We start from the raw sequence: 25,842 nt of genomic DNA on the forward strand, positions 1-25,842 counted from the left end.
ATGGAGATCTAGGAGTTGCAGAGGAGCATCACAGTTTCTAAACGTGCTGAGAACATGCCTGACCATAAATTGCATCTCATTACTGTTAAATCTTGACCCCTGGGTGTGGTTTTTAGCATGCTGATGAAGGAAAGTTTGTCAAAGGGTCACTTGGAAAGGGTTGCCAGTGCCATTTTGGATCCTTCCAGCACAGACTGATTTTTTTAGCTGTGCTCTTGGGTTTTTTGTTGTTTGTTTGTTTGTTTGTTTGTTTGTTTTAATCTGGTTCTTGCCTGCAGGCTTAGTTCCTCCTAGAATTTCCACCCTTTCCTGACTTGTTCAGCCAGCTCTTGTCAGGAGATGTGTTAGAGGATAAAGAGAAGACAAGAAAGTCAAGCTGGGATCCTGTTGGTGCTGCAAACTGCAGCCTCAGCAAGGAGGTCCCATCTGCTTTTTTTTCCTTTTCTTTTTCACCTTGGCTTCGTCCATGTGTCCTTCATACATGTTCATTGATTTGACCCTTCCCCTTCCTTATCATCTGCTTTCAATGGAGGAGAAGCTTGGCCAGCCATGGCCTCAGCACCATCACAGCCACTACCACCTGCCTGGCAACAGCAGCAGCTGCGCCACCACCACCATTATTATTTCTGCAACCACAGCCACAACCACTATCACCACCACCATTACCAGCAACCTCACCAATACCTGCAGCATGGAGCCAAGGGCAGCTCCAAGGCCCGGCCAAAGCCACTGAAACATGAGCAGAAATGCCCTCCAGCAGCACCAGGAAACATTGAAGAAGAAAAAAGGCTATGGTGAACTAAATGGTAATGCTGAAGAAAGAGAAATATCTTTAAAGAACCTGGGTTCTGATGAAGCTACCAACCCTATTTCCAGGGTCCTCAGTGGCAATCTACATGTTGTAGACACTAATCTGAAGCAGACTTTAAAAGCCAGCACCTTTGGAAAGCAGGAATTGAAACCAAGAATTTAATTCAGAAAAACAATATGGACAGAAAGAATGGAAAGTCTTACGAAAATAAATCTGGAACCAGTCTGTAGATAAGAGTGATACTGTAGCAATTCCAGATGGTGTTGTAACGAATAATTCTGGCTATATTACTAATGGTTATATGGGCAAAGCAGAAGATAAATAGGTGGTGGATCTGGGAGTGGATATGCCACTCCTTAAAAAAAGGAAAGCTAGGCACAGTGGTGCCAAGGGTTGTGAAAACCTTAATTTATTAGTGTAGCACAAAATAATGCAACAAGAGACCAATGTCTCAACCTTGAATCAGGGACTTAAAAGTCAAGCCTGACTACAGTGAACAAAAGGGAAACCAAGTAAGTGGTTCAAAGCTCATTTAAAAGCATGAAAATGGGCCTGGAGAACAAACTGAGGAAAGCCTGCTGTGGGTGATATACTGCAGAAAAGCTCTGATATTAAAGCTGATATATTAAACCAGAGGTTTGATGATTGGCTCAAAGGAAAGTATGCCTCTGTTATTGCCTCCAAAGAGGACTCTTGGACCCTATTTAAACTTCCCCATTTTTCCAGTGGACAATGACAGTGCTAAAATAGTTCCTAAAGTAAGTTAGGCAGCCACAAAAACAAAGTTAAGAAAAACCTCAAAAACTACCAAAAAAAAAAAAAAAACCCCTCAGAAACAAAACAAAACAAAACTTCAGAACTATTCTGTGTCACCATTTTCATCTTTATCCTCTTCATTATCTACTGGGAAAACTCAGATCCTATATTCAGACCCTATTTAACACCGGGTCCCTGTGTTCGAGCTGAAATGTGTTACTTCAGCCAACTTTTGGGCTTCTTATAGTGGGTACTGATCCAAGTGTGTATTCTCCAGGGGCTCAGCTGCTACGAACTACTGTGGCTAATAACTACTGCTGCTAAGACCCTAACACTCATCTCTTCTGGGACTGATTGTTCTTTGGGACAAGAGTCTTCCCTTCAGCAGCTGTTGAACAAATTAAGTTTAACCTTTTTATCTACCTTTCAAATATGCAAACCATGTTGTTGAGCACTGGCCAAGTGAATCTACACTCTTAAGACACATCAGCAAAACCTGGGGGATACCCTCCAGAATTACTGGGGTTTATCATTTAAAAATGAGTCCAGTGCTGGCTTGAAACTGGCATTGGGAAGTCATCAGATCATAAAGTGATGCAAGTGACATTTCAAGGGGAAGTCTTGCCTCTTTGGTTTCACTGAGTGCTGAAATAATCCCCTCAATATCTGAGCATCCCGTGTCCCCAGTGCTTGTGAGCTGGAAAAATGGACTAGTCCTCAGGTTTTGGGTAGCATTCTAAAACCTGCAGCTACTAGTGAGCGTGGTGCCTTATCCTTGGAACCCAGTAATATAAGTAATCTGCAAAAAAGCAGACACCAGTAGTCAAGGTACTTTAGTGTTTCTCTTAAAAAACTACTAGATAGAAAATCAAAATCCTCTGGCATCTCCTGCAAACACTTTGTTAGGCTCCACCAAAGAACAGGGATACCAGAGAGGTCTAGAAAGGAATGATAGCTTTGGTCCTTTTGACCTGTGGGCTGCTATTTTGTATCACACTAAAGAAATGGATTCTGTTTGGAATTTGCAGAAGTAAGATTCCAAAAGCATAATCACTTACAATGAAGCCACAGATAGTTCAGATCAATGAAGGACAAGACTGCCACTTGTAACCTTTCTGTTGTATTAGAGCCCCTGTTCAGTGGGGCACACAATGCTTTTATGCTCCTAAATCTTCAACACAGTAGAGGAACCATAAATAAAATCATAGAATAATACATAGAAATATACGTATATATATAGTTATAGTTATGTTGTATATATATATATTTATTTTTTAAAAGACAACAGAAAGTAGACTTCTTTTATATATATGTTTTATTGATTATGCTATTACAGTTGACCCATTATTTTTCTTCTCTTTATTCCCTTCCACCACTCCACCCCCCAGCACCCCCCCCCCATTAGTCCTTACCCATGGGTTGTACATATGAGTTATTTGGCTTCTCCGTTTCCTATACTCTTCTTAACCTCCCCCTGCCTATTCTGTACCTACGATTTATACTGTTTGTTCCCTGTACCTTTTCCCCCCAGTCTCATCGCTCCTCCTCCCCTCTATTTTACTGTTCATAGTTTTTGTTCTTCTTTTTCTTAGTTAAGTCCCTTTAACATTTCATATAATAAGGCCTTGGTGATGACGAACTCCTTTAACTTGACCTTATCTGGGAAGCACATTATCTGCCCTTCCATTCTAAATGATAGCTTTGCTGGATAGAGTAATCTTGCATGTAGGTTCTTGCTTTTCATGACTTTGAATACTTCTTTCCCGCCCCTTCTTGCCTTCAAGGTTTCTTCTGAGAAATCAGCTGATAGTTTTATGGGAACTCCTTTGTTGGTAACTGTCTCCTTTTCTCTTGCTGCTTTTAAGATTCTCGCCTCATCTCTAATCTTGGGTAACTTAATTATGATGTGCCTTGGTGTGTGCTTCCTAGGGTCCAACCTTTTTGGGACTCTCTGAGCTTCCTGGATCCCCTGGAAGTGTATTTCCTGGGCTAGATTGGGGAAGTTCTCCTTCATTATTTTTTCAAATAAGTTTTCAATTTCTTGCTCTTGCTCTTCTCCTTCTGGCGCCCCTATTATTTGGATGTTGGATCATTTAAAGTTGCCCCAGAGGCTCCTAAGCCTCTCCTCATTTTTCTGAATTCTTGTTTCTTCATTCTGTTCTGATTGAATGTTTATCTCTTCTTTCTGCCCCAAATTGTTGATTTGAGTCCCAGTTTCCTTCCCTTTACTGTTGTTCCCCCGTATATTTTTCTTTATTTCATTTTGCGTAGCCTTCACTTTTTCCTCCATTTTGTGACCATACTCAACCAATTCAGCGGGCATCCAGATTACCGATGTTTTGAATTGTGCATCTGATAGGTTGGCTATCTGGTCATCGCTTAGTTCTATTTCTGGAGCTTTGATCTGTTCTTTCATTTGGGCCATATTTCTTTGTCTCGCGCCCATTGCGTTGGAAGGGGCAGAGCCTTAGGTATTCGCCAGGGCAGGGCAACCCAGGTCACTGAGTTGTGACACTCCAGAGGTTTTGAGGTTTCTTTTCCTGCACTGGACCCTGGATTGCGCAGTTCGTCTCTCTCCCCAGCTGTTCCTCTGGTTTATCTGCTAACAAATGTGGAACCACTTGGTCTGCTAGCCACAGCCTCACGCCTAGTCCTCCAGCCACCACCTTGCCACACACCCTCTCCACCCCAGCTGCCTGCCTCTGCCCCTCCCACTGGTCTGGATGAATGTTCTTCCTAAGCTCCTAGGTTGTCAGACCTCCCTAAAGTTTGATTTTGTGGCAGTTCTGGTTATTTTTTGTTTTTAAATTTGTTGTTGTTCTTCTTTTGGTTGTGCGAGGAGGCAAAGTGTATCTACCCACACCTCCATCTTGGCCAGAAGTCCTGGCCAAAAAGAGTAATTAGTCTTCTTAAGGAACCAAATTTATTTCAAGAGACTGTATGTGGTTATTTAATCTCCTGTACTGAATAGTATTTTTTTTTCCTTTTTCTTTTGTTAGTTTTTGTTTTTAAGTGTGAATGCAGACTTGTTAACAAGCATGAAAGAAAGAAAGTAATAGAAGTTTACAGGTTTACTAATGTAGTGGCACAAACTGGTAACAAGAGGAGGGCCTTGGTTTCTCCTTATTCTGTCCTTCTGTGTTAGTTCTTTTTATTAACTAATAAGTTAAAATCAAACCATGTACAGCAAAAATGAGAAAATGGTTATTTTAGAAAGCCAGATTCAGCTAGACCAGGTACTGGAACAGGGTTGAAAGGAGCCTGCAGCTCACTTCCCCTCTTCCAGCTGCTTTTTTCCACTTCCTGCTCTACTCCAAACCCGAGGGCAGCTCCTGGAGTTGACTGCCATAGACTCCTAAAGGGCCGAGTTTGGTCATATGATAACCCCCAAGCCAATCAGGTTATTCAGGGAGACACAGGGTTCTTATTGACAGGCTGAATCTTGACATAAGCTGGAGAGTAGAGGGTGGAGTCATGTGCAGGAGGGAAGAGCTGTGGGATAGTGGGCCCTTGGCACAGTCTGTCTCCATCCCATGCACCCTTTGAGCAGTTAGCATAAAGAGAAAAGGGATTCTCTCGCTACCCACCAACTCTGCCTCGGAGCTGCATGGAGTGTTACTGTCCTGCAGCCTGTCTTCTTTCCTGACTCATTGTGGGTTCACAGAGTTGGGGTCTGCTGCATGAGCTTGGGTCCCTGTCTGGCAAGAGCCTTGCTTGGTGCCATGGCTTGTGTTGATTCAGAAATCTGGGCCTTGCTTTTGCCCACTAACTGTCTGTCTTATGACATCTTTTTTTTCGGAGGTGAACATTGTGAGAAGTCTCAGGGATATGACAATGTAGGATTTGGACACTTGCAGCCTTTGAGAAGCCATCCTCTAAATGGATGCAAGGACAGTCATTTTACCTCAGCAGTGTGGCAATGAGTCTTTGTCAATACCAGTCTACGAAGTTAAAAACATTGTTTTTCTGGAATAGACCTTACCATGCAATAAGTATTTAATTATCTGCTATCCTCCAGCCACTGGCTAGGTATATAGTACTTGAAGAATCATTCCACTCCAAATATTTCTGAGTTTTGGGCCTCCTCCATGTCTGATAGCCTTCTCTTCTCTGTGCTACAGGGAACTGTTGGAGACCACATGCCGCCTGGCCAACACATTGAAGAGGCATGGAGTTTGTCGAGGGGACCGTGTGGCCATCTACATGTCTGTGTCCCCAATGGCTGTGGCTGCAATGCTTGCCTGTGCCAGGATTGGAGCTATCCACACAGTCATCTTTGCTGGCTTCAGTGCAGAGTCCTTGGCTGGAAGGATCAATGATGGTGAGCATCTGGACAGGGGAAGGAACGGAGGAACCGGAGTCCCCTAGTCCTTGTTCCTTGGACTTTGAGTACAGATAGACATTAATAAAGGTCACACAGACAAATGACAGGCACTACCAGGGATAGGCACGTCACCGAATGAGCATTCGTTCTATGAGCTGAGATCCACGTTTGCTGTATTTAACCCGGTGGAGGGAACAGCACAGATATCAGCTGAATGACAAGAGGAGCTGAGTGTGTGAGGGCGTGGAGTAGGCTGGTGTGGCTCCAGAAGAGAAGGGAAGAAACAGGTAGGGTGAGATGAGGCTGGGGCTGTACAGGGAATGTCCTACAGACCAATAGCTGGACGGAAGTCTTCCATTGTGAAGAATGATGGGGGACCATCTCTCGGGGCCTAGAGTCAGGTATGGGAGCTTGTGATGCGTCTTTAGGCTTTCTGTCTACCGGTGGGTCAGAATTTTCTGGACAGTGTGCAGAACAATATCATCCCCTTCCTTTTCTTGGCATCAGAGAGCCCAGTGTTACAATAGTGTGCCACGTTCATGTTGTCAGAACCCTTCTCCAATGAGATTCTAGAGAGAGTCCTTTAGCTGGCTCCCCAAGGAGGGTGCCAAATTCTGGGGACCATTGGAGTTCTTTGTGCCTCATGGAAGACTTGCTTATGAGTAATAAACAGAGCTAAAGTTTGGAGTTCTCAGACTTTGGCTGACCATCCTCTTTAGAAAAGTCTGGTAAGCCTTTTGACTCCCTTTCAAGATTCTCTGCCTCCACTTCCAAGGATTGGTGCTGCCACTTCTTCTCTAAACTCTGTAGCACTTTCTATGTGCCAGGAAGTTTCTAAGCAGTTTACAAAGGTCGTTGACTTCAATTTAACTAATGTAGTCCTCATAAATATTGTATGAAACAATATTCTTATTATTTCTCCCTTTTTTATTATAATTATGACCATTTTAAAATGTACAATTCTGTGGTATTAAGTATATTCACAGTGTTGTGCAACCATCATCCCTGTCTATTCCAGAACATTTTCCTCACTCCAAATGCATTCCTCATATCCATTAAGCATAGATTCCCCATTTCCCCCTCCCTCCAGCCTCTGGCAACCACTAATCTGTTTTCTGTTTCTATAATTTGCCTATTCTGGATATTTCATATAAATGAACTCACAGTATGTGGCCTTTTGTGTTTGGCTTCTTTCACTAAGCATAATTTTTTCAAGGTTCATCCATGTTGGGGGGTGTATCAGTACTTCATTTTTTGTAGCTGAATAATATTTCACTCTATGGATATACTACATTTTGTTTATCCATGCATCTGTTGATGGACATTTGAGTTGTTTACACTTTTTGGCTATAATGAATAGAGGTATGAATGTTTGTATACAAGAACACTTGCTTTTAATTTTTTAAGTATATACCTAGATGTGGAATTGCTGGCTTAAATGGTAATTCCATGTTTAACTTATTGAGGAACTGCAAAATTGTTTACCAAAGGAGCTGACCAGCAATATATGAGGGTTGCAATTTCCCCATATTCTCACCAACATTTGTTATTTCCCTTTTTTTTAAAAAAAAGTTATAGCAATTCTAATAGAAATGAAATGCTATCTCCTTGTGATTTTGATCTGCATTTTCTGAATGGCCAATATCACTGAGCATGTGCTTGTTGTCCATTTCTATGTCTTCCTTGAAACAAAGTCTTTTGCGCATGTTTTAATTGGGTGGTTGTTTTGTCGTAGAGTTGTAAGAGCTCTCTATATATGCTGGATACTAGGCTTTTATAGATATATAATTTGCAGTTATCCTCTTCCATTCTGTGAGTTGTCTTTTCACTCTTTAGGTAGGGTCCTTTGATATACAAAAGTTTTAAATTGTAATGAAATCCAAGTCATCAATTTTTTCTTCTGTTGTTTGTGCTTTTGTTTTATTTTTAAAGAATCCATTGCCAACCCAATGTCATGAAGATTTGCCTTTATGTTTTGTTCCGAGAGATTTATAGTTTTTTCTTCTCTTACATTTGGGTCTTTGACCCATTTGAAGTTAATTTTGTGTAAAGCAATGGTTCAACTTATTCTTTGGTCTGTGGGTATCCAATGATATAAGCACCATATGTTGAAAAAACTCCCCTCCTCCCCCGCCGCCCAATTGAATGGCCTTGGCAGCCTAGTCAAAAGTCATTTGACCATATTTGTAAGGGCTTATTCCTAAATTCTTTATTCTAATCTGTTGATCTAAATGTCTGTCCTTATGCCATTACCCAACTGTTTTGATACTGTAACTTTGTAGTAAGTTTTGAAATTAGAAAGTGTGAGTCTTCCAACTTTGTGCTCCTTTTTAAAGATTGCTTTGGCTGTTATGGGTCTCTTGCATTTTCATATGCATTTTAGAATCAACTTTTCCATTTCTGCAAAGAGGACTGTTGGGCTTTTGACGGCAATTGCACTGAATCTGTTTAACGGTTTGAAAATTATTCGTGTATTGACAATATTAAATCTTCCAATCCATGAACAGGGGAAGCCTTTCCATTTACTTATGTCCTCTTTAATTTCTTTTAGAAATGTTTTATAGTTTTCAGTGTACAAGTCTTATATCTCCTTGGTTAGATTTATTCTATTCTATTGAAGCTTTTGCAAACGAAATTGTTTTAGTTTCTTTTTTGGATTATTCATTGCTAGTGTATAGGAATAGAATTGATTTTTGTGTGTTGATTTTGTATCCTGCAAATTTGCAGAATTTGTTTATTAGCTTTAGTAGTTTTTTTGTGGATTCCTTAGGATTTTCTACATTTAAGATCACGTAACTGTGAATAGAGGTAGTTTTACTTCTTCTTTTATGATTTGGATGTTTTCCTCCTTCCTTCCTTCCTTTTTTTCCTTTTTCCTGGTTCCTCTGGTTAGAACTTCTATTAGTGTGTTGAATGACAGTAGTGAAAGTGGGTGTCCTTATTTTGTTCTTGAACTTAGGGGGGAAAAGCTTTCAGTCTTTCACCATTGAATATGGTACTATCTGTGGGTTTTCATAGATGCCCTATATCAGGTTAAAGAAGTTCCCTTCTATTCCTCATTTATTAAGTGTTTTTGTTATGAAAGAGTGTTGGGTTCTGTTAAGTGCTCTTTCTGCATCAGTGGTGATGTGGTTTTCGTCCTTCATTCAATTAGTGTGGTATGTTACATTGATTGATTTTCATATGTTGACCCATCTTTGCGTTCTAGGAGTAAATCCCACTTCATTATGACGTATAATCCTATGCTGCAGGACAGTTTTTTAGGATTTGTGTTGAGCATTTCTTAAAAAATCCTCACCCAAGGATGTGTTTATTGATTTTAGAAAGCGAGGAAGAGGGAGAAAGAGAGAGAGAGAAACATAAACGTTAAGAGAGAGAAACATCAATTGGTTGCCTCCCACACATGCCCTGACTGGGGATCAAACCCATAACCTAGGTATGTGCCTTGACCAGGAATTGAACCCACAACGTTTTGGTGCACAGGATGACACTCTAACAAACTGAGCCACTTGTCCAGGGCTTGTGTGGAGCATTTTTGCATGAGAGTTCATACGGGATATTGGTGTGTAGTTTTCTTGTGAGGTGTTTGTCTGGCTTTGGGATCATATAGATACCATGCTGTGCTGATCAAATAGAATGAATTAGGAAGTGTTTCCTCCTCTATGAGTTTTTTTGAAGTTTGGCAAGGATTGATGTTCATTTGTCTTTAAATGTTTGGTAGAATTCACCAGTGATGCTATCTGGTCCTGGAATTTTCTTTAGTGGAAGGTTATTATTCACTTTTTAAAGACAAGGAAACTGAGGCACAGAGAGGCTAAGTAATTTGCTCAAGGTCGAATCATTAGTGACAGAGCCAGGGTTTGAATGCAGGCATTCTGCCACAAAAGCCCATGCTTTTATCGTAACACGACGCTGCTCATTTCCTCTCTTACAGATGTGCCCATAGTTACCAGGAGTTTCTGTTAAAATTCTTTGAAGCAGATAACAGCAGTTGATTCTGGGAACTTAGCATATGGGGATTTAGCTGTTGGCTGCTGTAGCAGTACCCAGAACCTCAGGAATGTTAAACAACCAGAACAAGGGAGGGCAGGAGCTGAGGCTCCCAGGGTCTCAGTAGGGGACACTCCTGTAAATTTTCTCTAGAACTTTGCCAATACAGGGGCTCTTCCCCAGTACCTTTCAATCTCTGTGTCCAGCTATTTAGATGTCAGGGTCCTGGGGACTGGACTCTGTTGGGACAGGTATCTGTACCCTCTTTGGTCAATTAGGGAGTGCTTTGTATCACTGTGTAATTATTGCTGAGTAGTGTATTGGTAGCTAATAAACTATTCCACAACTTAGTGCTTAAAACGTTAGCTTAAACTAAATACTATTATTGTATTTCATGATTCTGTGAGGCAGGAGTCAGATGGGCGCATTGAAAGTGGCTTTTCCCTGTTCCATGGTACTTAGGATATCAACTGGACTGGCTTGAATGGTGGGGGCTGGTCAGGCATTGCTTTCTCATTGTGTGTCACTTTCCACTTGACTAACTTATACTTCCTCACAGCGTAGCAACCTCAGGTAGCCATACTTGTTACATGGTAGTGCATGGCTCCAGAAGGAAGGAAGTGGAAATCGCCAGTTATACTAAAGGCCAGGCCCAGAATACACAAGGCATCATTTTAGCTATACTCCATGGTCAAAACAGTCAATGACCATTCCAAATTCAAGAGAATGAGACCTAGATCCCACTTCTTCATGAGAAGTAGTATGAAACCAGGTTAAGAATTTGCAGCTATCTTTAATCTGCCCCCAGGGGAGTGGGAGCATGAGCATGGCCACCAGGATCTCACCATGAGCTGCTTTGGCTACCTCAGGTAGTATATACTATTCTAGAGTTCTAGTCCCCTGGGCTGGCCTGAACATTCCCCTTCTCTTTATCTACTCTCTTGCTTTAGGTCATATGAGGAATGGAGAAAGAGGGAGGTGTGGTGGGGAGGGTGGGGGTAAGGAGAATGGCTCTGAGAGACACTGTTGGGACAAAATAATGGCCTGCATGGACTCCCTAGTCCTCCAGAACCTGTGATTATTTTACCCAACATGGCTGAAGGGCTGTATAGATGTAATGTACCTGAAAGTGGAGAAACTATCCAGTGGGACTAATCTAACAATACAAACCCCTAAAAGCAGAGAGCTTCCTTTGGCAGCAAGCGGAAGACGTGTCAGAAGGGGGGGTTCAAAGCGTAAGAAGGAGTTGAACTGCTTTTGCTGCCTTTGAAGGTACAGGGGTTACAAGCCAGGGAACGCAGGTAGCTCTAGAAGCTGAGAATGACCACAGGCTGACAGCAAGGACGTGGGGACCTCAGTCCTGCAAGTCACATAGAACTGAGTCTGCCAACACCCTAAATAAGCCTGGAAGTAGATTCTTCCAGAGAGCCTTCAGAGCCCACCCCCCGTCACGCCTTGATTTTGGCATTGAGACTCTTAAAACAGAACCCTGTGGAGCTCACCTGAACTATAAAACTGTGAGCTAAAAAACTGAGTGTTCTCAGCCACTAAGTTTATAGTAATTGGCTATGGGAACCATGGAAAACGAATACAGATGCTGATACTTGCTCAAAAACCGCAAAGGTAAAGCAAATCCTCTGAGACGAAGCATCAGGCTGATTCTGCCTGTGTCCCGATGCTATGCACTCACCCGTTACTTCTTGCCTAGCAACAGGAAACCACAGGGCAATATGCGCTCCCTGCATACCTCCTAGGTACAAAACCTATGCACCTGCCCTTGAGAACCACCCAAGTGGAAGCTTTGGACAAAGGAGTGCCAGGGATGAAGCATGAGCCAAGGGAGCCTGGGGAGGAACTAAAACCCGTATAACACAATTCTTGTATGTTGGATGGGGCAGGCCAGTGTTTTCTCCTGGGGTTTCCTTAAGAAGGGTCCCTTTGCACCTGGTGCATCATCTCCCTTCCTTCTCCACAGGGAGCTCACCCGGACCAGTCCCAGCTCTGAGGGACATAGTCCTGGAGAGTCTCTGATAGGCTCTTCCGTACAGAATTTGTTTTCACGAGGTGACTGATTGTCAAGGCCTGGGGAGAAGAGTCTGTGTGGCCAGGGTCCCTCGGTATGTGGGGCCAGATGGCACTGTCCATGACACCCCTGGCAGCCTAGATTATCCCTTTGACCCCTGTATGACTTTGGTGAGTCATCCAGCTGCAAAGGCCTATCTGGAGAATTCTCAGGTACCTGTCAAGACTATTTCATTTTCTAGGGCTCTTGCGAGGAAGAAAGAATGTGGGTATGTTGCTAGAAATTGCTTTTAAAACTGAAAAGCTCAGTGAGATTTGTGCCTTAAATGGGGATTCCCTAAAAGCAGATCCTGAGATGAGAGTTCAGGCTCATTTGGGAAGTGCTATAAGGCAGTGGGAGTGAGGCTGGGAAAGAGAATCAAATAAGATCAGCTTTCACAGTGGGTGAGCAGAGCTCAGTCCCACAGGGAAACAGTGGAAGATGATAGAACTCTTGGGGTGGCCAAAAAGTCTGTATGGTTTTTCTGTAAAATAATAAACACAGTTTTCATTTTCACCAATAACTTTATTGATTTAGATATTTTTTGAGTATGTCGGCTATCTCCTGCATGGTGTGATGTTGATTGTTCTCAATTAATGTCTCTATTTGATCACTATCAACTTCAGCTGGTCTCTACAACTCTGGAGCATCGTCCAGCGAGAAATCTCTAGCACAAAGGCTTGCAAACCCTTTTTGACACATTCTATCAGTCACAGCACCTTCTCTGTACACTGCACAAATCTTTTTTTTATGTTTCAATTGAGTTTTTACCTTTCCTGAAATAATAAAATATAATATGTCAAAAATATTGTGTATTTTCTTCCATCTTCAATATTAAAATGGCTACACAAGAATTCGCCAATTTTGATAAGTTTTTTAAATGCATGCTGATACAACAGCTGTCACAATACAATCTAACAAAATTGTTTTGAATGAAGTTAAAGACAAGTAAGCACTACTAGAGCCATCTTACAGGAAAAAAAAACAAAAACGAACTTTTTGGCCAACCCAGTATATGTGTCAGAATAACCCCTCTACCCAGGGGTGAGAGAGTTGGGGTATTAATACTCCAGCTCTTGGGAACCAATTGTTGAGGGCTGCTGGAGTTGGAGTAATTCCCCAGCACTTCTTCCTGTGGCTCCAAAAGAAGACCTCAATTAAAAGTTTTGAGCGACGTGCCTGGCGCCCCACTAGCCAGTGCTACACTGGATATTTGTTCCAGGGTCTTCCTTAGAGAACCATATAAAAAACCCACTGTAGCCTTGGTTGAGTGACTAGGTTGGAGCATCATCCAGGGAATGTACTTAGGCTATGGGTTTGATTCCTGGCCAGGACACATGCAGGAGGCAACCAATCAATGTTTCTCTCTCACATAGGTGTTTCTCTCTCTCATCAATGTTTCTCTCTCTTTCTCTCTCTCCCTCTCTCTCTAAAACCAATAAGCATATCTTTGGGTGAGGATTAAAAAAAAAATACCCACTGTAGCCTGATTCCTCTAGTTCATCCAAGTTAAGACTCAGTGTGGAGGATCATTCCTTTGTGGTCCTGAGGTCTAGTTGTGCTGTACCTAATTCCCTGCTCTGCTGTCAGCCTAGCATTGCCCTGAGCCTGGCTGAGCTGCCTGCATCATTAAAGAGCAGGTGTGGAGCCTCAGGGCCTTCCCCTGAAGGTGAGGGTAGGGGCCAACAGCTCCTGGCATACACCTGGAGTGGTGTCTCTGTTCTCTGGCAGTTTGGTCTCTGGCTACCCAGCTTTGTTGGTCTCTGTTTCACGGTGGCTCTGGCTGGGGACAATGTGATGGCTTCTCACCTGAAAAAGCCTCTGGGGTAGGCAGGAAGAAATGGTGGAAGGCTGGAAGAGTTCAGCTTTCATTTATTTCCCGTTGCTTTCTGCTCCTCCTCAGAGCTAGGAAAAGGTCTGGTGCTTCTGTATCATGCACAAAGATTGGAAAGTAGGCTTAGCCTTCACTTTTTCATTGAAGTTTACTCGGTATTGAACTTTCTCTATCACACTCCTGTGCTTGGAATGTGTGGCTGCCAGTCTGGGCTGTGGGGTCACAGTGGGAAAAAACACTGATCAGAAACATCTATTGTCTCTATTAGCAAAGTGTAAGGTGGTTATCACCTTCAACCAAGGACTGCGGGGAGGACGTGTGGTGGAGCTGAAGAAGATAGTGGATGAAGCTGTGAAGCACTGCCCAACCATCCAGCATGTCCTGGTAGCTCACAGGACAGACAATAAGGTCCACATGGGGCACCTGGATGTCCCACTTGAGCAGGTGAGTGTACCTCACTTTGTATGGTTTTAAGAGGAGAGGTTATTGTTGGGTTAACTGGGCCTGAGTCTTGTCAGATTGTAGCTCTGAATGTGGGACCCCCAGAGGTGTCCAGAGTTCCCCTGTGGTATTTGATAGGCTTATGCCCTGGCTGGGAAGATGGAACTCAAATACCACAAACACAGTAAAACAGTTCATGTAATAGAAATGGCTGGATTCATCCTTTTATGGTGTGTTTTCTTTGCAACTGGACTTGAACTAGGGCAGGCCAGAGAAGTGAGCTCTAATCCAGTCTGCTGAGTCTCGCAGTAGCTGGGCAGAGGTATTCTTAGGGAGGGCAAAAGGAAGGGAGAGGCTAACTGCCCTGGGTGGGGCTGTTTTTATCTTCCCCCTTACAGGAAATGGCTAAGGAGGACCCTGTGTGTGCCCCAGAGAGCATGGGCAGTGAGGACATGCTCTTTCTGCTCTACACCTCCGGGAGCACCGGGATGCCCAAGGGCCTCGTGCACACCCAGGCAGGCTACCTGTTGTATGCTGCTCTGACGCACAGGGTACGACCTTGGTGACGAGTGGAGGGTGGGAGGTGCTTGTCTGCCTGGTGGGATTGAGCAGGCAGCCAGGTGAGGCTGGATTTAGGGCTAGAACTCCTCCTGCTGCAAAGCAGCGCCCATGGGTATGAGGGCTCATGTTTTCCCACAGTACACTCGTGAGCATGGCTGCTGTGAGTCATGGCACTAGCCCAGTGGAGTGGTTTGGCAGGGGGGGCCATGTTTCTGTCCTTGTTGTAAGAGTCCCTCCCAAACCTGAGTCTCACTGCTAGTCTTTAGCCCTTTGCACCTATATATGTGTCGTCCATTGGCTCAAAGACCTACAGGAATCGGGCCCTCAGTGGCTCTGACGCACTTACTGGCAGGGCCACATTCTGATGCTCAGGCCCTAGACACTTTGGCCTTCCTAGACTACCCTTCCTCTATAAAAAAAATTTCCAAAAATTATACTTTATAATAGTGTTGGTATAAGGATGAATATATTACTATTATATTTTAAAACATTTTCTTTTACTTCACAGATCATTTTTTTCTTCTGATTTTAAAAGAAAATAAATTGTCATGGTCCCCTAAAAGTACTGTGACTTCGACCCTGCTCATTGGGACCATATTTTAAAAGTAAAAAAATTTACTTTTATAAAAAAACTTAAATTTAGTACATGGGAATTGTATTACAGTGGGCCATCTTTGGGAATTATAAAGCAAACGCTGTGACACTTTTTTATTTCAATAATTCAACTCAGTGGCACTCATTTAAATGTAGGCCAGGGATTGCAGTTTAACATGGCATCCCTGGTTGCCTTGGGAAGTGGCTGACACTTTCTAGGTGGGATTGCATTTCAGTATACCATCTGTGGACCAGACTCTCTTGTGTTGCAGAAGGCCACCAGCAAAGGGAACTGTCTTGGCAGGTGACTAGAAAGCCCAGGCCCATCCAAGCCAGACTTAGACACTGTCCTGGGTAATGGTATCTTCCTCGCCTTGGCCCTTTTCTATACCCACCAGGTTCCCAACCAGGCTACCAACTTGACTGCCCCAGGTGCCAGAAAGAGCCTCTACAATTCTAGTCACTGTGGTCAAGGGTGGGGGTGGGAATGGAACATGCTGACTGGCCAGGCTGGGTTACATGGGAGGCAAATTTAAAGGAATGACAGTGGATGAGGATCAGGTGCTGGGCAGCACGCAGTGCATACGCACAGACTCTGAGTGACAATATCCAGGTCCCATGTAGGGGACTCCGGCCTGCCAAGTCCCCCAGTTTGCTGCGGATTGGAAGAAAGAGTCCTTCCAGACACCGTTTGCCTGTCAAGGAAAGGGGAAGGTGATTCTTTCTCAAAGAGAATGCCCCAAGCCCCCATGCTCAGTGGCTTTTATTGAGAGGGTTACAAGCCAGGGACAGGTAGCAGGAATGTATAGGTAACCTAATTACATCAGTAACTTAAACTTACCTCAGAGAATAGGTGATGTTTAGAGAAGACAATGGCAGGAACACACCGAATTGCTTGGGTCCGAGATGAGCAAACATGGTGCCAGATGGGATTTGGATCAGGGTCCAGGAATTTTGTAAATTTCTTTCCCAGCCTTGAACTGGTTATCTGGTATAAGATTAACAGAGCTTGAGGGAGAAACAAAGCGTGCTTCAAGGAGTGTAACTTACTTCCAGGCCTGATTTCCCCGGGGGCCCTTGGAATTATTATCGGGTCCTGCCTTTCAACCCCATTACCACTGTTTTGGCCAAGTCTTATGGTTCCTCTCCTAGACCCCAGCTTGCGTGGGACTACAGTCCCCAATACCACACAAAGCAGCCCCCTACATTGCCCCCTTTTTTGTTTATTAGAATGGACATGGAGGTGAGTCTGACAAAACTGGCTACTTGTTTTTCCCTCATTTTATCTTGGCGGAACAGCTTGCAAATGCATCACAAAGCACGGGAGACAATAATAACCATAAGCATCCTGCAGCGCTCATGACCCATCACAGGGGTTTAGGCCCTCAAACCAAGATTTAGGATTGAGGCATTGCAAAATATCATGAAGGTTTGGAAAACTTCCTGCTTAGTAAGTCTCTTAATGTCCTGGAGTTGTTGACATAGCTCAAGCTGGAGCTGGTCGATTTGGCCCTGCAGATTGGATGAGAAGGCCTCTCTAAGGCTGTGTTGCACTTCTGCCCAAGAGTGTTGACTGGAATTCCATTGTAGTGGGGTGATGCACAGTTTGGAGAAGCCAGGACCACAGGTGAGCTGCTTGCGGGTGACAAGGACATCCTGGCGTTCTCCCAGTCATATCACAGCTGATTAGGTGTGGTGTGTCTGCCTGGTTTATCCAGACTGGTTGAGATGGGAGGTCTATGGTAGGGCTTCAGTCTTTGCAGGTAGCCACAATGGTCCTGTTGGGATTGAAACACATGCATACCCTCTCCCCCAGGTTAGCAATTCTACTGGTCCCCCACAGTTTCCATTTCCTAGGGGGTCCCGATAAAATACCAAGGGGCAGGGCCCTTCATTGGGCTTACTCCAGCAGAAATGTTTCTCTCTTGGAGTAGGTAGTGAATCATCACAAATAAGAGGTTTGATCTCCAAGATATATAAAGAACTCACTCGACTCCACTCCAAGAAGACAAACGATCCAATCAAAAAATGGGCAAAGGACCTGGGCAGACGCTTTTCCAAGGAGGAGATACAGAGGGCCCAGAGGCATTTGAAAGGATGCTCAGCAGCACTAGCCATCAGAGAAATGCAGATCAAAACCACCATGAGGTACCACCTCACACCGGTCAGAATGGCCATCATAAACAGATCCACAAACAACAGGTGCTGGCGAGGCTGTGGAGAAAAGGGAACCCTAGTCCACTGTTGGTGGGAATGCAGACTGGTGCAGCCACTATGGAAAGCAGTGTGGAATTTCCTCAAAAAGCTGAAAATGGAACTGCCTTTTGATCCAGGGATTCCCCTGCTGGGACTGTACCCTAAGAACACCAAAATGCCAATACAAAAGAACCTATGCACCCCAATGTTCATAGCAGCACAATTGACAATAGCCAAGTGTTGGAAGCAACCTAAATGCCCATCAGTAGATGATTGGATCAAAAAATGATGGTACATATACACAGTGGAGTACTATGCAGCAGAAAGAAGAAAAGAACTACTAAACTTCGCGACAGCATGGATGGAACTGGAGAGCATTATGCTGAGCGAAATAAGCCAGGGGGCGAAAGACAAATACCATATGATCTCACCTATAAGCGGAACCTGACCAACAATACAAAGATGCAAGGAAAATAAGACCAGCAACACTGAAAGGAAAAGAAATCAACAGAGACAAGAGGGAAGGGGGGGAGGGGGCAGGGAAAGGGAAGGGAAGGGGAAAGTCAAGGAACATATAGCAAGGACTCATGGACAAAACCAAAGGGGAAGAGCTGAGGGAGGGAAGGGGGGAGGGGGCAAGGGAAAGTGGTGGGGGGAGGCAGAGACAAATGAATTTAAAAATAAATTAAAAAAAGAGAGAGACTTATAGGTATACATTGGCTATCATTAGTAAATTTTTAGAGGAGGAATCCTGACTACCCCTTTTTTGTTTAAGAAGAGACTTAAAGGTATGATGAGCTCACTCTACAATTGCTTGACTGATAAGATTATAAGGAATTCCTGTCTTGTGCTGAATTTCCCATCTGTATAAAAACTCTTTAGTCGACCTTGCTATGTAACCAGGGCCATTATCAGTCTTGGAAGTAGGCTGAGGTTATAGGCCCAGGCCTCAGGAGCAGCTGAAAAACACCTGAGTTTAAAAGTGGCCCCTTTTTTTTTTTTTTTTTTTTTTTTACTGTGTAGGAGAGGCAGGCACCCTGCTGTTAGGATTCACGAGTTAATTACCCTATTGTTCTCAGGACCTAGTAGCTTCTAGGTCTAGAATTTTACAGTGTTTCAAAGACTTTTACACTTACTTTTCCTTCATTCATTTTCTACTTCTAATGTCCTTCCTTCCCATGCCACGCATGGATATGGCATATATCTCTTTCCTTTACTCCTTCTTACCCTTCTCCTTCACCCTCTTAATTCCTCCTTTAATAGCTGCAGCAAGTAAGGAGGAGTGGTGGCATTCAGTGCCTACATTCTGGCAAGCCTTAAAGAATTGACTGATATTAATGGTGGTTAGCTTAATAGGATTGAGAACATTATTTACAATCATTATTCACATTCTCGTAGGCTAACAGTAATAGAGTTCCGGCTGCTTCATTTATTTATTTAGATTTACAAAATCTAAATAATTAGATTATTTATTTTATTATAAAATGTATTATTATTATAAATTTTATTTTTATTTATATTATCTATATATTCATTATTTATTTTTATATTTATATGTTTATGTATTCTACACATATGTATATAAACATACATGTACATATATCAATATATATTCATATATATTTATGAATTTATATACTCATTTATTTTCATATTATTTTATTTATTATTATTTATTATATTATATTATATTATCATTTTATTATCATTTAACATTTACCTAAGAAGTATATTACGAAATGAAGAGAGGGAAACTTATAAATGAAGCAAACTTGAGTGAAGAAAAGGCATAGTTAGGAGGAAAAATCCCTGGAAAAGCCAACACCTTCCACGCAGGGCTAGAAGTGGTTTATTTCTCCTTTAATGGCTGTGATAAGTATGAAAGTATAGGGTGACTGAAGCCCATTGTCTTTAATATTTTCTTAAAATTTTTAAAGATTGTTAAAGGTAAAGGCTCATGCATAGGGTTGCTTTTCTGCCTGACAAGAGGGAAGGCAGCTAAAGTTTCCCAATCTCCCTCCTTCGCAGCTTCCTTTAGCCTCGCAGGGCCAGGGTGGTGCGATCTTATAATGCTACCTGGAGATGGGCGAGGGACCAAAGAGTCTTTTAAATCTAAGTCCCAACGCAGTGCCAGCTTGCTAGGGACTACAGTCCTCGATACCACTCAAAGCGGCCCCCGCCTGGTTGCCACTCACACCCAACCTTCAGAATGTTGAAAGTGAGGCAGAAAGACAGATGTGGTACAGAGCCAGACTAAGCGCATAGTATGTTTCACTTAATACAAATCCTTATTAAAACAGTTGCCTCCTAGCTGCTGGGTGACCTTAAGCATGTCACAGAATCTGTCTAGACCTAATGTTCTCATCTGAAAAAACCCTGCCTTTTCTTCTTAGTGGGGATACTGCAAAGATAAACACATCACGTAAGTAAAAATACTTTGGAAAATATAAACACTAGGACTAAATACCAAGAAGGACACAAGATGAATCAAATTGTTTCCATCAATGTAGAATAAAATTAACATTAGATGAGAGATTATTTTTTTGCATTTTAAAAGATGGACAAGGACAATCTTTTGAATTTTTTTCTAATACACTGAGATTTTTTTTTTTTTTAAGTATTAGGAGTAGAAACATTGAGCCTTCTATAGATAAAAGTTTGTGCACATGTGTCTGTGTATGTACATGTACATGCGTCTTTATGTGCATGCATGTTTGTATGCACATGCAGAGGATATTAGGGGGAATTGGTTTCTTCAGGGAAAAGGACAGTTGACTCTGAAGGGATGATGGGGGTGTGAAATGATTTTGGTAGTGTGCAGTAGGGTCAAGGGCACAAGCTTCCCGCTAAGCCTTTTGAAGAATGGCTCGCCCCAGGACTGCAAGGAAAAAAATCTCCAGCCCCTTGAAAGACTTGGCATTTTGGGTCTGAGTTGTATTAAAAATGCTTCTCCAAAATGCTGTGGGGTTTTGGGGATGTGGGTGTCCTGATTCACCGTGGCAGTGAAAGTGCAGTTTTCCTTGAAAGAATCCACCCCACTTCACCTCCTGCTCAGACACGACTCCATGGGGACCTAGCCATGTCCAGGCCACCACTCTGCTGTCTGGGAACTCCTGGAGGATCCCACCATTTTTCTCTGGCAGCAGAAGACTGGAGCCCCTTGTTCCCCCGATTTGAAAAAATTGTATTGCATAATAATAGAACATATACAGAAAACCATCCAAATCAAATGTGTGGCTTAATAAATTATTATAAGGCAAACCCACTTCATTCAGGAAATGGAATGTCATCATTCCCACAGAAGCCCTTTCACAGCCCATCCACCCTCAGCCCTCACCCCGCATCCTGACTTGTATAGCATCAGTGTCTTGTGTTTTCCTTTCTCTAGTTATCACCTGCATGTGCATCCCTAGATCCTATAGCTTACTCTTGCCACTGACTTTTTTTGTTATATCTTTTAAACCTTTTTTAACCTAAAGGTTTCCCTCCATTCCTTCCCCTTCCTTCAACTTCGTTGCAGCACCTGGCTGTTCAACCCTCTGTCCTCCATGTTTCCTGCAAAGGGCATTTAAATCCAAGGATGTAATCAGGCTCAGGTTGCACCCTTTGGCAAGAATGCAGGAGACAGCTATCTCTCCTCTCAGGCTCTTCGAAGCTAATGATGCTTGAGGGATTTCTTGGTCTTTTTTATTTTAATTTTCTGCAGTTTATAAAGGATTTCAAAAAGTGTGGCATAATTTAATTCAGAGAGATGCCCTTGTACATACCACTAGGTAAAGTTTTACCTGTGAGTACACATGGGCATGGGGCATCTTCAGCCCCTGGAAGGCCCTGACGTGCCGCTCAAAAGCAGTACCCCAGCAAGACCAGCTCTAGTGTGACCTCTGGATGCAGATTGGCTTTCTCAAGCTGGGGATCATGCAGTGTACACTCTGAGGTCTGGCTGCTTTTACTGTCCTCTGAGAGAGTCACTATGTGCTTGTACCAGTAACTCTTGTCTTTTAACTTATTCCCCTGCTCTAGGTGGCCAGTGGAGCAGCTGTATCTTGTAGTTATAGAACATTCTAGGTGACAAGTGGGAATGTGGGGTCATAAGCTTCTGACAGCGTCTCCTGTTTCTGCAGCTTGTGTTTGACTACCAGCCAGGAGATGTCTTTGGCTGTGTGGCCGACATCGGCTGGATCACTGGACACAGCTATGTGGTATATGGACCCCTCTGCAATGGAGCAACCAGTGTCCTTTTTGAGAGCACCCCAGTTTACCCTGATGCTGGTGAGGACTGGACACCCAAATAGGGTTCCTGGGATGGAGCTTGAGGAAGGAGGAGAGATGCACAGGAGGGTGGTATAAAGGCCTGCTCTCTGGCCTGGCTGTGGTTCATGGTCCCATCACATAGCTGCCAAACCTTGGGCCATGCCAGGTGGGCCAGAGCTGGGGGCCTTGTCCACAATATGATCAGTTGAGCAATAGAAGGAGGTCTAATTTGGTAGTGGAAGCCATCTCAAGACCACCCATTCCAGCATTCTTTAACTTAAACTGCCTGTCTCAGGCCTCTCCCTTAGCACTGTCCCTCTTACCTCTGTGGCCACCAGACCAGATCCAGTATTTCCTTGAAGCCCAGGCCAACTGCCAACCTCCACAGGTCCCCCAGATGGAGAAGACTTAATGCACAGCTGTCTACCTGTGCCTCCAGGGCTGTTTTGTCAGAGTGTGTCATGCGTGGCCTGGAGCTACCTCCATGAATTGATTTCATTTGAAGGACTTGGCCATGTGTTGCTCACCTTGGCATCTTCCTCCCACTCAGCACAGTGTCCTCAAGTATTTTTTAATGTAATCCAATGGTGTTGGCCCTGCCCAAAGGCTCTCGCCCAAACATCCCACAGCACTGACAGTTGTGTGTGGAACATCTTTGTCACCTCCCCCTTGTTCCTCTCTAGCTTCCCAATGAGGCTGTATGCTCTTTAGGAAAGATATAAAGGGGGCATAGCTAGGGATTAAGAGCCATGTCTTAGGCGTGGTCACTTCAACCTCTTGAAATGCAGATTCCCGTGTCTAGTGCAATGGTGGTAAGTTGGGGTGGTGGGAATGGTGATTTATGGGAAATGAGGTGAGTGCATACTGGGCAGTTGCCCTGCTCCCTGGGACACATGCTTTCATGGCCTGTCTGTGGTATTCCAGGGGATCACCAGTCACCACTTTAGAGACCATTTAAATGCAACTAAACACAAGTTCTATATTAATGCTACATGGGTTTTATTTTAAAATTCACAATAACATCTTTTTAACGATTCCTCACTATATCATGTAGGGTACACTGTGTAGGTGCACCTGTCCAGAGCCAGGTAGAGGCTATTTACAAATGGGCCAGCCTATCGATGGGTGTACGCTGGGGGACAACTGCCACAGGGCCCACTTCCCAGAGGTCTCCCTTCCAGTCCCATGATGGGTATTGAATCCTGTTTTTGTAAACAAAGCAAGTATGTGCATGTATTCAGTACCAAGTGTGTTGACTGATCTCTAAATTAGGTTAAAATAGATACTGTCTGGTGGGCTCTCAGACTGACTAAATTGGGGTCATTTTGTAGGTCGGTATTGGGAGATGGTGCAGAGGTTGAAGATCAATCAGTTCTATGGTGCCCCAACAGCTATTCGGCTGTTGCTGAAATACGGCGATGCCTGGGTGAGAAAGTATGACCGCTCATCCCTGCGGACACTGGGGTCAGGTGAGCACTGCTCTGCAGCTGGAGAGGATGTGTGTATTGTCTGTCAGAGCCACTGCAGGCTTCTACATGATTTTAATCATGAAAGCTATGTGGCCATGTCTGTGGTGCATTCAAACAATGCATCAGGTAGGAAGCAGAAACTTGTCAGCCCCTCCTCAGAGCCTACAGCTATTAACAGTATGGAGCACAGCATTCCAGACACTTTGTGTACCCATCCTTACTGTGGATTTCATCCTCATGAGTCCTCACCAACTCCATAAGGTATACGGCCCGAGCCCATTCTTCAGTGGCTGCATGGGATCGCCTTGTGGAAATCAGTTGCTGTACAGTGAGTATTCCTGTGATGTTGGATGATGATTATTTCCAAACACTGTAATAAATGTCCTTCTGTGCTGTGCACTGCTCTCACTTTAGATATTTCCAGGCAGGTAGCTGTGGGTTATCTTCAATTTTAGTTTGACAAAGGTTGCCAAGTCACATGAAAGCTTTTGGCAAAGGTAAAATTGGGTTAATTCAGAGGGTACTGGGAGGTCCTGCGTGTTCTCTCTGCTTTTTCCTGGTGCATTTTATTTCTTCCCCTACACATGTTCTCAGGTGTGGTTAGGAGGAAAAAAAGATGAGAGGCCCTCGATGCCCCTGGGTGAATACACAGATCTGCTTCATAGTTTTTCATGGGATGTATCATTCTACCAGTTTTGTCTGTGGAAAAGGGGGCTCAGTGATGGTGTGCACACATTACTTGTCAGTGATGAGGCAAGCAATGCTGATACAGGACTTAGGGCCCTGGTTCACTCTGTCCCCTACAATGTTGCCTACAATGCCCCATTGCCCCCTTCCACCTCAGGATCCCACCCTCCCTCAAAGCCTCTCTCTATGCCGCTTCCCCTGGGGATTTCCTTGGGGCTGCTCTGGACCTTGTGCCGTCGGCTCTCAGATGAGCTATATGCTTCATACCTAGGCAAGGCCAACTTGGTGCTAGTCTTCTGCTGTGGTAATAGCTCAGGACCATTCTAGGCAGCTGGATTAGCCCTCACAGCACTACTGGCTTTGGGTGTGTTGTCTTCATTTAGTCTTAGTGGTCATTAGAATCCAGCTCACTCAATACCTCTACCCCAAGATATGTATTTCTCAAAATAATTATTTTAACTTTCAATTTTATAAGTAACACATAGGTATAATCTTATTGTAAAATGCAAAACTTTGTACTCTGCAATGAAAGCGCTTGTCCTCCATGAGTACTATTCCAGGGGACCTTTGTATACCTTTCAGTGCATTCTTCCAAGCTATATCCCTATGCAAAGACACAGCTCGGCTCTGAGGTGATTTCTTTATCATGAACGTGATCACACTGTACTATTATAATGTGATACTTAGTTTAACTCAACCATAGAGTTTTTCATATGGCTCTGCCATCTTGTTTGAAAACTTGCTCACACCTTCCTGTGGGGATTGCCATGGTTCTTGTAGTCACTTCCCTGTGATTGGCTATTGGGGATGTTGGCAGTTTCCCAGTATCATCCAGTGTTGCATTGGCATCTTCCTGCCTCCTTGTGGGCATGCATGAGTGCAGGGGCAATGTACATGACTCCCCGCCACCTGTGTGACCAGCACGGGAGACCCCAGTCAGGACAGACCTTGGTTAACCGCTGCATTATGGGTAGTCCTGAACAAGAAGCAATCATCATGAGAGTATTTAGTGTTTTAGCAACAGTGTGTCTCAACCTGCAGTGTCTGGCTGAATGCTAGTCTGGTGTGGGTGTTTCATCAGTGTAGTATCTTAGCGTTAGGACTTCAACATAAACTTGGGAAGCATACACATTCAGACCACAGAAGGTAGATACTGAGAATCAGAACAGAGTCATAGGGCATAAGCACTTTTCCCTTTCTATTAAGGTATAAAATCCAGTGAAATGCATGAATGTGAGGCATTCAGCTTGAGAACATTTACATATGTACATATATGTTACCACACCCAGATAAAGCCATAGAAATTTCAAGGCCCCAGAAGGCTCCTATATGCTCCCTCCCAATCAAGAGCCCTCAGACATGACCACTACTTGGCTACTCTCAGTGTGGGCTGATTTGCTTTTTCTTGAACTTTGTGTACATTGACTTATTATGCATGTGTTACTATTGTGCCTGCTGCAATTGCTTGGGGCCATGACTCTGAGGTTCATCCATACTGAGTGTAGTGGTGGCTTACTCGTTTTCATGCTGTATGGTAGTTCACTGCATGAATACTCCACACTTTATTTCTCCATTTCACTTGTAATGGATAGCATTTTAGTTTTTGGCCACTGTGAACATTCTTATATGTGTCCACTTTTAATGGACATAGGCTCTTGTTTTTGCGGGGTGTGTGCCAGGAGTGACATTTTTGTGTAATAGGATAAACCTACATTAACTTTAGTGTAATCCACTCCAAACAGTTGACCAACATAGTTGTATAGGGTGTATGTACTCTTAAATATTAAGAGAAATATCCAGATCGCTCCCCAAAATTGCTATACCAAATTACACTCCTAAAATGCATGTGACATTCTTTCCCCT

The 25,842-nt window shown here is 43.5% G+C and overlaps 1 protein-coding gene and 1 pseudogene across 1 annotated transcript in view; both read left to right on the top strand.

Moving 5' to 3' along the window:
- The window catches only part of LOC129081781 (acetyl-coenzyme A synthetase 2-like, mitochondrial), a 50,066-nt gene that overhangs the window by 14,960 nt on the left and 9,264 nt on the right, over nt 1-25,842 (top strand). The window contains exons 2-6 of the mRNA XM_054587444.1: nt 5,689-5,888; nt 14,046-14,221; nt 14,617-14,769; nt 21,694-21,841; nt 23,155-23,292. Coding sequence (XP_054443419.1) covers nt 5,771-5,888; nt 14,046-14,221; nt 14,617-14,769; nt 21,694-21,841; nt 23,155-23,292 — 733 coding nt within the window. The 5' untranslated portion in view covers nt 5,689-5,770. The remainder of the gene's footprint in view (nt 1-5,688; nt 5,889-14,045; nt 14,222-14,616; nt 14,770-21,693; nt 21,842-23,154; nt 23,293-25,842) is intronic.
- Nucleotides 400-2,741, top strand: LOC129081779 (FMR1-interacting protein NUFIP2-like; annotated as a pseudogene).

This window comes from Pteronotus mesoamericanus, unplaced genomic scaffold (genome assembly GCF_021234165.1).
Source record: "Pteronotus mesoamericanus isolate MK-2021 breed Mesoamerican mustached bat unplaced genomic scaffold, CSHL_Meso_final scaffold_118, whole genome shotgun sequence".
Lineage (NCBI taxonomy): Eukaryota > Metazoa > Chordata > Mammalia > Chiroptera > Mormoopidae > Pteronotus > Pteronotus mesoamericanus.